This window comes from Ammospiza nelsoni, chromosome 19 (assembly GCF_027579445.1).
Source record: "Ammospiza nelsoni isolate bAmmNel1 chromosome 19, bAmmNel1.pri, whole genome shotgun sequence".
Classification (NCBI taxonomy): Eukaryota; Metazoa; Chordata; class Aves; order Passeriformes; family Passerellidae; genus Ammospiza; species Ammospiza nelsoni.
In genome coordinates, this window is record NC_080651.1 from 4,904,780 (window position 1) to 4,919,712 (window position 14,933).

General features: G+C 46.0%; 1 protein-coding gene and 1 long non-coding RNA gene across 4 annotated transcripts in view; one reads left to right on the forward strand and one right to left on the reverse strand.

The window, feature by feature from the left end:
• The window catches only part of LOC132081807 (myosin heavy chain, skeletal muscle, adult-like), a 43,304-nt gene that overhangs the window by 9,488 nt on the left and 18,883 nt on the right, over positions 1–14,933 (forward strand). Inside the window, exons 26-38 of one of the 3 annotated variants that reach the window (XM_059485728.1) lie at positions 112–238; positions 413–531; positions 1,075–1,271; positions 1,576–1,759; positions 1,846–2,011; positions 2,183–2,307; positions 2,494–2,802; positions 2,902–3,105; positions 3,375–3,500; positions 3,595–3,765; positions 3,857–3,961; positions 4,104–4,199; positions 5,058–5,307. The exons of the other annotated variants lie outside the window; for them this stretch is intronic. Coding sequence (XP_059341711.1) covers positions 112–238; positions 413–531; positions 1,075–1,271; positions 1,576–1,759; positions 1,846–2,011; positions 2,183–2,307; positions 2,494–2,802; positions 2,902–3,105; positions 3,375–3,500; positions 3,595–3,765; positions 3,857–3,961; positions 4,104–4,199; positions 5,058–5,210 — 2,082 coding nt within the window. The 3' untranslated portion in view covers positions 5,211–5,307. Of the gene's footprint in view, positions 1–111; positions 239–412; positions 532–1,074; positions 1,272–1,575; positions 1,760–1,845; positions 2,012–2,182; positions 2,308–2,493; positions 2,803–2,901; positions 3,106–3,374; positions 3,501–3,594; positions 3,766–3,856; positions 3,962–4,103; positions 4,200–5,057; positions 5,308–14,933 lie in introns of those variants that run through there. 3 annotated transcript variants of the gene reach the window in all.
• On the reverse strand, positions 10,162–12,241 carry LOC132081817 (uncharacterized). Its single transcript, XR_009419742.1, has 2 exons — positions 11,832–12,241; positions 10,162–11,116 (listed from the first exon to the last, which is right to left on the reverse strand). It is a non-coding gene; the product is annotated as an uncharacterized LOC132081817 (long non-coding RNA).

Sequence of the window (14,933 nt, forward strand, 5' to 3'; positions counted from 1 at the left end):
TGATTCTGATTATATTCTGCCATCAAATCCAATTGCATTGTTTTTCACCTTGAGAACAGTATGCTAGAACTTAGTGGTAGTCCTCTTGTTTTACATAACTTTGATGTATAGGCAAACCTGGAGAAGATGTGCCGCACTCTCGAAGATCAGCTGAGTGAGATTAAGACCAAGGAAGAAGAGCATCAGCGCATGATCAATGACCTCAATGCTCAAAGAGCTCGTCTACAGACAGAGTCAGGTAATACACCCCTATATTCCCTCAAAATGGAAAAAGTGTAACCAGTGATAATAAGAAAAAACACTGCTGCTTTACTCAAATTGATCTATTCTCTGTAAGCTGGTATACTGTGCTTAAAAGAAATATTGATTTAATATTGATTCCAAATGGCAATCTGTCTGAAAACTTTTTTAGGTGAATATTCACGTCAGGTGGAAGAAAAAGATGGTTTGATATCTCAGTTATCCAGAAGCAAACAGGCATTCACTCAACAGATTGAGGAACTAAAGAGACATTTAGAGGAAGAAATAAAGGTAAAGTTACTTCCTGTAGGGGGTTGATTTGGATTGGGAATCTGTTTACTCTGTATTTCCTACTCTCACATAATATCAGAATGTTAGCTGTATCATTTTAACTCTTGAGTGATCAAGCAAGGTGAGAAATTTTACCTCCTCCCTCTGTGGCAAAGATGAGGAAGACACCCCCCCCCCCACCCAGTGTGGATACTGAGACAGGGACAAACAATTTTAGGTGTTTAATCAATTTATGATGACATATAAAAAATGATTGAGACATATCTAAAAAGAAACTGCACATCTTAATCTACTTTTTCACAGTGGCAGCTGAAACTTTAGAACATATTTAAAAGGATTCAATGATTCGCAGCTGTATACCTGAAATTTACCTATCATCTCTCCTGAAAAAGCATTCTAGATTCTCAAAACATGGAAGTAATATGCCATTTTTCTTGGTCTCACATTAAATGTTATAATCCAGGAATTTTCAACAACATTCATCAAGTTAATATTTTACTATCTCATGGGAAATTAATTGTCCCAACCCAATTGTCCCCACAGGCGAAGAATGCCCTGGCCCATGCCCTGCAGTCTGCTCGCCACGACTGTGACTTGCTCCGGGAGCAATATGAGGAGGAGCAGGAGGCCAAGGGGGAGCTGCAGAGAGCCCTGTCCAAGGCCAACAGTGAAGTGGCCCAGTGGAGAACCAAATACGAGACGGACGCGATTCAGCGCACGGAGGAGCTCGAGGAGGCCAAGTAGGGGGTGATAGAAAAAGCAGAAAAATAAGATTGAAAATTCAAAGGTGACATTGCAAGGGAAACATCACCATATTATGAGAAATAAGTCACGGATCTGATTTGTGGAAGAACAATAGAAAATTAGAAACTTAATCCTATAATATATATTTAGTACTATAGTAAAAGCAAAGCCTAAGGACAGTGCATATGTAGCCCTTAGCACCATGTGACTGCAAACTGCAAATTGATTAGGCATACTATAATAAAAGGCAAGCACACACTGATACTCGGTGTTAAAGTAACCTGACCTTATGTCTCCCAGGAAGAAGCTTGCCCAGCGCCTGCAGGATGCAGAGGAACAGGTTGAGGCTGTCAATGCCAAATGTGCCTCCCTGGAAAAGACAAAGCAGAGGCTGCAGAATGAAGTGGAGGACCTGATGATTGATGTGGAGAAATCCAATGCTGCCTGTGCTGCTCTGGATAAGAAGCAGAAGAACTTTGACAAGGTCTTTTGGCCTCCAGCACCAGCACTCCTGGCCAGAGCAGGGCCCTGTGATGGCCACAGCCCTACTCACCCCCCATTTCTCTTCAGGTCCTGGCAGAATGGAAGCAGAAGTATGAGGAAACGCAGGCTGAACTGGAGGCCTCGCAGAAGGAGTCGCGCTCTCTGAGCACGGAGCTGTTCAAGATGAAGAATGCCTATGAGGAGTCCTTGGACCACCTGGAAACAATGAAGCGGGAGAACAAGAACTTGCAGCGTAAGTCCCTGGCCCTCTGCTCCTCCCTGGCCTTTCTCACTATCAGCCATTCCCATCATTGTTCATGGCTCTGTGCCTGCAGGTCTGCAGAGATGCCTGTCCCCTTGGTGGGGCAGAGCCCTTCCCACTCTGCTCTGTGCCTGACCATGCCATTGATCTTTGTGCCCACAGAGGAGATTTCCGACCTCACGGAGCAGATTGCGGAGGGAGGAAAGGCAGTTCATGAGCTGGAGAAAGTGAAGAAGCAGATTGAGCAAGAGAAATCTGAAATCCAGGCTGCTCTGGAGGAAGCAGAGGTATATGACCATAATCACTGGTGTCTGCACTAAAGAAATGAGAAAACATGGCTGACCAGGCCTTGGTTGTCTTCTCTTCTGGCTGGAGAGTGCAGACAGCTAAGATCTCTGGAAATATCCTATCATTCTCTAAAAAACAAACAATAGGTTTATCAATGCTATCAATGTTTGTGTCTACTTTTCTAGGCCTCCCTGGAACATGAGGAGGGGAAGATCCTGCGCCTGCAGCTTGAACTCAACCAAGTGAAGGCTGAGATTGACAGGAAGATAGCAGAGAAAGATGAGGAGATTGACCAGCTGAAGAGGAACCACCTGCGAGTTGTGGAGTCCTTGCAGAGCAGCTTGGATGCTGAGATCAGGAGCAGGAATGAAGCCCTGAGACTGAAGAAGAAGATGGAGGGAGACCTGAATGAAATGGAGATCCAACTGAGCCATACCAACCGCCAGGCTGCAGAGGCACAGAAGAACCTGAGGAACACCCAGGCTGTGCTCAAGGTCCGTTCAGCAGATCTACAGAAATAGAAACTGAGATCCCTGATATTTATGCCACTCAAGCAACTGACACCTAATAATTTCTTTTCTCTATCTTTCCAGGATACTCAGATCCATCTGGACGATGCACTTAGGACAAAGGATGACCTGAAGGAGCAGGTGGCCATGGTGGAGCGCAGAGCAAACCTGCTGCAGGCTGAAATTGAGGAGCTCCGGGCAGCCCTGGAGCAGACGGAGCGGTCGAGGAAAGTAGCTGAGCAGGAGCTTCTGGATGCTGCTGAACGTGTGCAGCTCCTCCACACCCAGGTGAGGAAGCAAACAGCTCTGTTGGCATTGGCACTGACCAAACACAGAGGGCTGAAATTTAAAGAGCCAGCAGTACTTGAAAGGCTGTACTACTGATGTCCCCAAACAGAAGTGTGTTTTGCATCTCTTCCCGAAGCCCATGCCTGACATTTGGTAAACAGCCATTGTAATAATAATTCCAGAGTAAGAATTGGAATCTGGAAGGAGAAAGTCTTTATTTGTGGCAGGTTTTAGAATTTAACTCCTGCCATGTACTTCCCATTGCACAGAACACCAGCCTGATCAACACCAAGAAGAAGCTGGAAACAGACATTTCCCAGATCCAGAGTGAAATGGAGGATACCATCCAGGAAGCCCGCAATGCTGAGGAGAAGGCCAAGAAGGCCATCACAGATGTGAGTTGGGCGCTCCTGGCATTGTTGATGGTGAATGTACTCTCCCCAAAATATCTCCAGCCCCAAAATGGCTTTGACCTTTTGCTCTGATCAGGCGGCCATGATGGCAGAAGAGCTGAAGAAGGAGCAGGACACCAGTGCCCACCTGGAGAGGATGAAGAAGAACCTGGACCAGACGGTGAAGGACCTGCAGCACCGTCTTGATGAGGCCGAGCAGCTGGCACTGAAGGGAGGGAAGAAGCAGATCCAGAAGCTGGAGGCCAGGGTGTGTAGGGCTGGGGCTGTGCCTGAGGGAGCGTGTCCCTCCTTGGAGAGACATTGGCAGGGCAGCTTCAGGGCTGGGCTTGTCCTTGCAGGTGCGGGAGCTGGAAGGGGAGGTTGATGCTGAGCAGAAGCGCAGCGCTGAAGCCGTGAAGGGTGTGCGCAAGTACGAGCGCAGGGTGAAGGAACTCACCTACCAGGTAAGGCAGGAGCTCTCCTGCTCTCACTGGGCCTTCTCACAGTGAGTCACATTTTGCACAATCCATCCCCAAGGGGAATTGTTAACCTCCCATGATGCAGAACCAAGAATTGACTCTCTAATCTGTTTACCAACTGCTTTAGTCTGAGGAAGACAGGAAGAATGTGCTGAGGCTGCAGGATCTGGTGGACAAGCTGCAAATGAAAGTGAAATCTTACAAGAGACAATCTGAGGAGGCCGTAAGTATCTCTCTGAGTGCTTGGCAAGAATCACTTTCCCAGAGATAGATACAAGAAATTTGGAAGATGCCACTCATCAGTAATGGAGTTCTCCTAATTCTCTGAAAGGATCATAAATCAGCCTTGCCAATGAATCACTAAGAAGACTACTGAAGAGGGCAAATGCACCCAGCATTTTTTGCATTAGAACCACAGAGCAACCTATAGGGAGTCTAATATCAGTAACACAGTGTATTAAGAAATTTTGCAAAAAACTTATTTTTATTGTTTTTATAGCAGACAGGGAAGGTATTGGAATTCCCCTCCCAAATACCTTTGTGTGATGCTTTTATAATTGTACAAGGAACCTTTGTCTGTTTCCAGGCATGCAGCAGTCAGGGATGCCCTGAGACAAGTCCTAGAGCCCCTGAATTTCAGATTGCCTCTGCATGGTTTCTTTATTGCAGAAACAGTCCAGCACAGTATAGGGCTTCTGATTCAGTTAAGGCAATTTATGAGAGGAGCCCTCTTGTAATCATTGTCTCATAAATTCCTAACCCCACTTAAGGATCTGCAGATGTAATTGAATATTTGATTCTGCACTAAAAGAATCACATTTCCAGCTGCCCATCTTGCTTCCTTCCCACATTCCAGAGCAGAATTATGTTTAAATCCCATTATGCTCCTTCTACAAGGGATATTCCTCAAAGGCAAGTATGAGCAATGTGTGAGGATGATGACATGTAAGAAGTGGAAGAAATGGGATGGAGATTTGTGCCTTCCCCCAAGGGAAAAGCTGCAGCTCAACAAAGCCAAGGTGCAAGAGGAATGAAGCCCCTGCCCTGGGCTCCTCACCACTGACTCCCTTTCCCCACACAGGAGGAGCTGTCCAATGTGAACCTGTCCAAGTTCCGCAAGATCCAGCACGAGCTGGAGGAGGCCGAGGAGCGGGCTGACATTGCAGAGTCACAGGTCAACAAGCTCCGAGCCAAGAGCCGCGAGTTCCATAGGAGGATAGAAGAGGAAGAGTGAGCATGTCACCAGGCAGCAAAGTGACCTGAGGGCTGCACAAAATGTGAACCTCTTGGTCACTTTTTTCTGCCATGAGCCTTAGTACCCACCTCAGTGTCTAGTGAATAAAGACTGTAGTAGATTCCTCTGCATACACACTATGGCCAGTGGTTTTGTTCTTTGGGTATGTTCTTCTTTGGGTTTTGTCTTCCTTGGGCAATTGCATTGCAGAAGACGTTTCCTTACTTCTCCTCTCTGGGACAAGGGAGAAGCAGGGGTCAGTGCTGGATTGAGGACCTGCAAACTTAGAGGCTGACCATTGCTGTGGAGACTCCTGAAAAATCCAGCCTGTGCTCTCTCCTGTCTCCAGCAGCTCCTTGTTTAGCTCCTGCCTAATGCTTCTCCCATTGTCCTTTCAGCATAGCTTCTTTCCCATGTGGGAGTCAAGAGAGGGTGATCCTTTTGCTTTTTCTTTTCCCACTCTTGTTTGTGATGCTGGCCCTCATGAACCCTAAACATTAATCTCTGAGAGAGTCATCAGAAGCTCCAGCACACTGCACTGGACTGATAGTTTCTTGACAGAGATTATTTTAGTCACAAAGAGCACAGTTACAAGACACCAATAGTGTCCCTACATTGTGCCATCTCCCTCACCCTAGATTTCCTCAGCTGCTGCCACCAGCTGCTGCCAGTTTCTCTTGAGTTGGCAAACAGCTGAGCCTGCCTGGGGCTGTGTAAGGGAAGGACTGTCAGGATTGTCTCTTAGTGCCCAGCTCTCATACACCAGGTGGCTCCAACACACCTCTTCAGGACATTGACAGAGAGAACACTCAGCTTCAGATGATTTTCCCAGAAACCTCAAATGCCATAGGGCTCTGTGTATACACTGAGTCAAACAGATTAATGAGAACTGAGGACTATGAAGTTAATTTAGAAATCCTTTCAGCAATATCAGCTCATGAAGCTTCCCCCACTGAAGCTGTCACAGCCAGTCATGCCATCCCCATTTTGCAGAAGTCACACACACTAGTGAGGATCAATGAGCCCTACTGTCACATGAGACACCTGGAGAGCTTTTGATGACTTGTCCAAAAGCACTGTCCCAAAGGACACCAATGGGGAATGCCTGGCAAGTCACTGAAGAAGCTCTTCTCTCAATGTGGGTGTGACTCTGTCTGTTCTGACCTATTATATCTTTCTTTAGATTTTTTTGTAAAATCACCTGCTTTTTCCTCCAGTTTTCTGCCTGTTTCTCTTGCATGCACCCTCTTGTATCTCTCTCACTCTTATAGGTGTGTTTGGGAATAAAGGAGGCCCCATGCCCTGGGATCAGTGACAGGTGTACACCCTCAGGCAGGACCTACCCTGAGCACAGCTGGGCACTGCTGATGACACTGAGGGCTGGCCTTGCCCCACCAGCAAACTCACAGCTCACTCTGCCCTCAACTCCTGCACTCCCAGGCCACACAAAACTGCCCCTCAGCCTCCACAAGAGCCATTGCTGGAGGAGGGGACAAGGCCCAAAGGAGCTTTGGAGGAGGCCCAGGGCAGGAGGATGAGCCAATCTCCTTTCATGCTCAATGCCAAAGCCCAAAATAGCCCTGCTCTCCCAAGGCTCCTGTACGGGTCGTGCCTGTTTGTGGGGATGATCTGCTTCCACTAATAGCGCCTGAAGACATTCCTGGGCGGGTAGGCTGCCTTGTGTGTGGCACTGCAACGTGCTGCCCTGGAGGAGCTGGACACGTGTGCTGTGTCCCAAGGCAGCAGCTGCTATTCTTGTCCCAGAGAGACTCAGTGCAGCACAGCTCCATTGCCAGCTGAAAGGTTAAACACCAGAATGGGGCCCGAGCGTGCTCTCCCTGCTCAGAGACTGAATCCAGAGTGTTCCCCTTTGGAGCCCATGCAAAGGCCCTGTGCCAGCCCAGTGCCATGGCCATCCCCTGCTGGGATGTGCTGTTCCATGGGCAGCACAGCAGCTGCCCAGGTACTTCCAACAGCTAGCATTTCACAGCTGCCATCCTGCAGTTCCTGGGTGAGGATGAAGTCTGAGGCAGGGCTTGCTCTGAGGTTCAGCTGCTATCCATGTCCCTTTGCTCAAGCTGTGCTTTCCCATCCTTCATGTAGGGAAGGATGTAGGGCTGTACTCCAGAGTACGGCCTGGAGTGTCCCGGGAGTATCAGGGCTGCAGGAGAAGCCCTGGCTGGGCTGGTGCCTCTGACATGATGGTTATGGAGACTCAGCCCTGCCTGCATCTTGACTCCCCTGGCCCTCTGGAGAGCTCAGGAAAGCCGTGTCCCAGCCAGGGACAGTGACCATGGGCAATCAAAGGACACTGAGCCCAGGACATCAGCTGGGATGGTGGCTGTGCCATTCCCCTCAGGCCTTGGCTGTTGCTCTGACAGCATAGGTGGCATCAGCTTTCTCCTCAGCTTGGGCCTTGTCACTTGACAGAAGTTCCTTTAGGATCCTTGGCAGGAAGCCAACAGCATTATTCCTGGTGAGAGGAGCAGGGGTTGCCAGTCCCAGGGCCCCATCAGGCTCCTGTCAGTCACAGGGAGCTCCCGGACAGCAGCTGACCAGGCCTCTGCTCCAGCACCCAGTGCCAGGGGATGGCAGCCTGGAGCCATCCAGGAGGGGACCCTGCTCGGGGCCCTGCTCCACTGCAGATCAGCAGGGAGATATCCCTGAAACCTGGGAGCTTCAGACCTCCTGAAAATGCCTGGCCCATCTCATTGAAACCTGGGTGCTTCAAACTTGCTAAAACTGCATGGCCCATCTTGTTGAAACCTGGGTGCTTTAAACCTCCTGAAACTGCTGGGCCCATCTTGTTGAAACCTAGATGCTGAAACTGCCTGGCCTACCTATTTGGAGCAAATCACAGCAGAGGGGTTAAAATCCAGCCAGGTGGGCCAGTTTCATGTGTTCCCCAAAGAACAGGTTAGATGGGCCAAAGAACAGCTGGAAATGTTTGTGTCATCAATGCTGGAAGAAAAGACCTTGAGCTGACAGAGGCAGGTGCTGCTCAGGGCACAGGGCCTCATTCTGCACTGGGTACTCTGCCCAGAAAGGGAACCAGGGAGGTGCTTGTGAGTGTGTGGCTAACAAAAGGACAAGACACAGCGTCAGTGGCCCTTCCACCTCCACTGCACACCCTGTGGAGCAGCCTAAGGAGGACGACTGCAATATTCTCTTGGCAATTGTGATCTGGCTGGACCTTCATAGTGCAGGCACCAGGAGAGGCCTGGGGCTCTGAACACCCTCACTCCTCCTAGGATGAGGTCCAGCTGCCACACATAAGGACTACCTGGACTTTTAGGCTAGAAGAAGTGACAGAAAAACCTCTTGGCAGCCTAAAGTGCAGATGAGCCATTCCCATGGCCTACCTCTATGGAACCGCAAAACAGAGAAATAATCCAGATATTCTTCCCTGTAAAGCAGATTTGAACATGGCACTGTGAAGCCAAGCAAAGGCCATCTGACCTTCACTGTTCAATAAAAAAGAACATCAGAGCTACATTGCAAAGAAGAAATCCTCATCATCTTCTTTGTCTTTCTTTCCTGCCCTGAGGTTTCCTTCTGCCAAGGGGGCATATTCCCCTGGGACATGTCAGCAGGACCAGCTTCCCTGGGGAGAGGGCTGCTGTGAGAGGTAGAGGGTCAGTTTCTAACACACACTGCAAACCCAGGCTATTTCTCCCTCAGCTGGTAGAGCAGCATGATAGGAAATGATCAGTGGGGCAGAACAGCAAGTGCTGAGGGCCTGGCATCTAGACTGAAATGGGTTTTCAGGGCAAAGGATGGATGTCCCAAGAGGTCAATGCCAGTCTGAGGTGAGAGCATATTCAGTGGGCCCCATGATCATACCTGTAATGCAAATCAAACTGTGGGGCAACAGGGATTTTCCTCCTTGACACTAATTATTAATGAGGACATTCTCAAAGACTTCCTATGCAATCACTGCTGATTCCACCATGGCAGAATGTGCAGAAACCAGGTGAGGAAGGGCATGGAAGACACCCACCCGCAAAGATGCTGTTTCTGTCCCAAAGGGGACGGTTCCATCTGGGAGTCTCTGTGCAGTTGAGGCTGCAAGCACAGAGGTGCCCTTCAGTTCCAGTGCCCTCCAGTCATCTTCCTCTTGCTGACAGGGATGAAGTCTTTCCTTCTGCCCTGGCATGTGGCAGGGAGTTGCCCACAGCTGGAGGAGGGAGGGACTTTGGAAAGCCAAGAACAGATAATTGCCCTATTTAGGTGGGTTGTGCTTCATGTCCTTGGCTTGGAGGATCCCTTGTCCTAGGAGGAATCTGTGGCCAGAATGTGACTTTTCCATCATGATAGAGCTACTGAGATGGACACAGGCTGTCCCAGCATGAGTCTGCCAGAGACCTGGGTCTTCAGGGGAAAAAAACTCTGGCCTAAAATACCCAGAGCTACCATGGAAGGTAAAGAATACATGAGCATCCTGTGCTGTGATTTCTGTTGCCTTTTAAAGCAGGGGTATTTGGTGCCACACTTGGAAACCACATCATGTATCTGCCACAGGAACTGCCCTTTTGACCACACTGTGACTATCATGACTCCCTGCCCTGAGTACCTCACATGGTTGTCACATTGCAGACTTTGTGAAGGTCCTGAGAGATTTTTGGGACACGGACGTCCAAACACGTTGGCAGGGTGAAATGGCATCAGAATTAAAAGTAAGTCTGAGAAACCGGAGAAGTTGTCTCAGATCTTCAGAAGGAAATGCAATAAAGAGAAATAAAGTACTTTTGTGATGATTAGTCAAAAAGATTTATGGGTTTTGAAATAGGAAGAAAAGGAAGGGGAGGTTATAACCCATCAAAAGTTAACTTTGAGGGGAAAAACGTAGATTTTGATATTTTTGAAGATTTCTAGGGAACTCTTTGGTTTGTGTTTGCATGTTATTGCAGCAGACCTAGAACAATTCTGTGGTAGGAAAGAATTCACTGGGTTGGGTGGGTAAATAAATGAATAAGAAAAACAGCATTTTTATTTCGGATAATACATTTTGAACAATATAAAATTATTAAAATATCAAGCATAAATTATAAATATCTTGAAAATATAATCTGCTGTACTTGGAAAATTATCATATTCCTCAGGATTCTAAACTCATATCACACTTATTGAATGTTTTATTTTGCGGGGATTTTTCAGGATTCTTACAACTTGCTATAATTTTCAGTCTAAACTAATCATTCCAAACAAGGTTTGCTCTTCCTAAAGCCATCTTTAGATAGATTATTCTAGTCCTACATGTTCTCCTAGGAATTACAGCCCAGCTTTATTGAAGATCCATATTACATTATTTAGAACACATGTAGAACACCCATAAGAAACCAAAGTTTTACTATTCTTAATGTGTATCCTCTCAAAACTGAAAGCCAGTTTGGAGAACCCTCTTCTTCCAATGTATATAATGAATCTGGTAATTACCAATCCAAAACATCTGCTATCAATACTGCAGACTTTTTCTGCACTTGAAAATGCCTTGTACAATTTGGGTTTAATGTTCTGATGTTCTTGTTTTATGAAGAAAAGTGGTAAACATTTTTATATAATTGCAACATTCACTTAGAAGAAAAAAAGGCTAGTGCAAATCTAAGCAAATTTATTTCCATAGCGTAGCCTCTCTCTGCTTCTCTTGCAAGTGCAGTCAACAGAGAAACAAGCCAATCAATCAAGCTAATTTTATTTCATATTGCTGTTCTCATTTCTTCTCTTTCCATGCCATTGTCCAGCTCCTTTTGCCTTTTCCTTCTCCTTCCATTGCCATCAGAGCCTGTTCACCTCACTCACCTGTTTGGTAACTGAAGATTTTCAGCTACTCTGGCATGCGATGGAAAGGACATCCTGAATGTCACCTCCTCATCCAGAACCTGCTGCTCATGTTTCTCTGACATATGCTGTGAAGATGGGAGGAATTTGAGTAACCATAGAAATCTCACACACACAGAAAGTAGTTTATCATTAAGTCTAAAAATTCTGTGAGTCAACTGTCACTAATCTCTAGCTGGTTTTGCCCTCTTCACTTTTCTTTGCGAGACTTACTTTTCCTCAGCGGGCAGACACTTAGATGTCACCAAGCAAAATAAAGACATTCCTAGGTTTAAAATATACTGTTGAAACTTCAGAAGTCCCACATGTTTTCCCTGCTGTGAGGTCAGCTAATAACTGCATTAAGCATTGCAGAAATGAATCTCCAAAGGAAGGGGCAGGATCAGAAGAGCTCAAAGCCATCTCAGTCCATTCACAGCTACCCTGAGATCCAGGGATGTTCTAAGCAGTGCAGGCACAAAGCTCGGATCTCTCACATTCTGTTCTTGCAATGGCCAAACCAGTAGCTGGCCCAAAGTACCTCACCAGGTTAGTTAATCTCTCCTTTGTTAGGTTCATCACTGTTTTTTTTTTTGCTAGACATAATCCCCAACTCTTTCTATCCATCATTTTAGTACTGCTAATCTGAAATGATAGCTCAAGTCTCTGAAGGACTCATTTTACCCAGGTAAAAAATTACCCAGATTAAATATGCCAAAACCAGAAAAAGTACTTAACATATTTAATTTTATTCAACCCAATACCTATCTTTCAATAGAAATTCAATGTAAAATTCATTCTTACCATCTCCAGGGTCCAGTGTTCGGCCACATCTTAGCAAAAGTGTCCCAGTGAGAAGCTTGCACCAGAGAATTAATGTTCTGGCATTTCTCCTTGTCTCATGCCAGCATTCCTGAGAGGTCTTACTTTACCCAGGGATCTTCAGTAAGAGGCTACACATTCCTTTTCAGTCATTAAGGATCCCCAGTCAAAAAGGTCCCTCCTGGCATGTTTTAAAAATATTAACAGCATAGCTGAGAATAGCATTTGCAAGCTGCAAATCCCATTGCATTTGCAAGCTGCAATTCCCATTGGAAATTTTCCTTCTAGATTAATGTAAAACTAACACGAAGCAGTAAAAAGTATTGCACATATTCAATTTTTTAATAAGAAACCTGAGTGCTTAGCTTTGCATTTTGGATCAAGTCAGTATATGAGAAAATGTCTTTTCTTGCATGTTGATAATTTCATTCCTACAGCTAAAGGCTTCTCATTAGAAGATAAACTATTCTAGTAACCCTGTCTATTTTCCAAATCTATGTAATATTAACCTTTTTTTGGCACAATAAGTATGTATATGTGTTCCAGGTGTAGCATTTGGATTAATTTTGTTTTCTTGGTTCAGTCTACTGAAATGAAGCTACTTCTAAAATGAGAAGGGAGAGAATTAATTAAAAGGATTTCATCACAATTCTTGATTTTCATCTCCAAAGTATGAAGCTCCTCTTGAGATTTTTGCTCTTTGAGACTGAAAAAGAAATGTTGAAAAGTGTTAGCACATTCTAAAGTGAATGATGATGTAGTGAGTTTGTCTCCTGGATTCCTATAGGAGTGACAGCAGAGCTCAAGCCCTTTCCATTCTAGCAAGACTTTGGCTGCATCAACCTCTCATTTGCAATGCACCTACATTACTGCATCTTCTCTCTCCACTGCCTGTCCCTCCTCTCTTCACATGCCCTATCCTGCGTTACCCCTTCTCAGCTTCCTCACCGATGAGTGCTCTCATTCTTCTCACCCTCACCCACCTAACCTCAACATGTCCCTGGAGGCGTGTCCCTTGCAGGGAGCCCCTGCCCAGGCACAGGATGGGACAGGCTCACTGCTCCTCTGCTCTCCCAGCTGTGTCTGAGCTTAGCTTACATGGGCTGTGGTCTGCCAGGGAACCAGCACATCCATGCAGATCCTGCTCATTCCTGGTCCCTCCCATGGCCCTGAACACTTCCTAGTTCCCAATGAGGGCATCAGGGACCCCAATTACCTGAGGAGGAGCTGCAATGACCCGTCCCCAGGCACAAGGAGACACAGCTGTTTGTGTAGGGCACCTGAGCCTGCTTTCCAGGTCCTCAACCCACAGCAGGAAGTTTCCTACTGGAGCAGAAGCTGAGCATCTCTGAGGTCTGTCCAACCTTCCAGGGCTCACTACCAAGAATTGTTTGTTTGACCCTGTGAGCTTCATGTTGTTAGGAAAATAAGTAAGACTTTGGAGTCATGCTTTTAATCTTCATCTAGTGTGGCAGTAATTACTCATCAAGACCCAATTTCACTCTGCAATGCATCTTGTTATCCCCCTGAATCTCTACATTTCTTTCCCATGAAATGCCATTCTGTGAGCAGTAAAACCTCACAAGGCCTAGATCAGAGGACACGTCTATCATATAAGTATAATCAGTGTTACATTGGAATCTACTGATGCTTATTGACTTGAATGAATTATCTCCAAAGATACAGTCAGTTGGAAATAAATGTCATAGCAGCCAACCTTCAGGAAAAGTTTCTGGACTCAAAACTCCCCAGTCACAATCTCAGTGAGGCATGATGCTACCTAAGATGTGAAAGTTTCTTTGTGAATCTATAAATGATTACTTTTTCATCTACTGCTCACTGAATGGATGTCCTACTGGATAAATAAACATCCTGAAAACATGTTTGAAATTTCAGATTGTACTGGGAAACTAGTGAAAAGTAGAAACTAAGGAGACTGCAAGTGATAGTTGATGAGCATATAAAAATTATAAATTGAACATAATTTCACTGCTGCACTATAGTGCAAGGGGAAATGGGACCTCACAGTTTGTTTTCTACTACAGTGGTCTCTGCTGGCTGCCACAGGACAATCTGTTTATAGTAAGATTCAACCTAGACGGGATGAAAAGGCCTTCCTTGCCAAATGTGAGAAGTCGGCAGTGCTCATTTTCAATCAGTTTTTTCAAGCTGCATAACAGAATGGATGAGAATTATATGAAGATCTGATCATTCTTTTCTTAGGTTTATTCTTTGTAATAGGTTCTGACACCAGAACAAGGACCATGGGGCTTCTTCCACTGAAGAAACCCATTAATAAAGGTATTGAAACATGTATAAAAGTAATTAAGAAAATACCACTCTTTCAGGCTGTGAAAAGTTTTCCACAATAGAACGTTATAAACTCTAGTCTCCAGTTTACAATGTAAATATAAAATTGGTGAGATATTGCCAGGCCATAGGCTGGAAATCTGTGTATGTATATACTTTTCCTTGTTGCTAAGTATTATCTCTCTCTGCCTGCTAACACAGAGTCTGAGATAGAAGAAGTCATATCCTAAGGGCTGGCAGACAGTGAGTCAGCTGCTTGATGTCTTTCTCAAGATGGTTCTATTTTCAGCATGCTTCAGTCTCTTCAGGGGAAATGTCAGACCTGCAAGACCTTGCCCACTTCACATTGCTGAGCAGGATATTCTGTGTCCAGGGTCTGTGCTCACTCTCCCTCTCCTCTTTTTGAGTGTGCCATGCATAGAGCAGAGTCCAGCCCTGCAGTGACAGTAGCAGAACTGGGGGACAGTGGTGGGCAGGATCCATTTAATTTTTCTTTCAATGTTAAGGCATCACTGCTGCTTTCAGTACACCCTTTCCTAAGGACTAGCATCCCAATAGCTGCCTGGCCATGTGCCTCACTCTTGCCTGTTGCAAGGCTGGGTCCACATCCTGCACAGCACAACAGAAAAAAGCCCCAAAAGTGCTCTGCTGAGTAGACTGGCTTTGTCATTTGCCACTGGAAAAGCAAAGACTTTCAGTTCCAAATGTGAGGGGAGAGAATCCCCAGCTGTTACCTTAGGAGAAGCATCAGACATCCCTCACTTTTCTTTCATT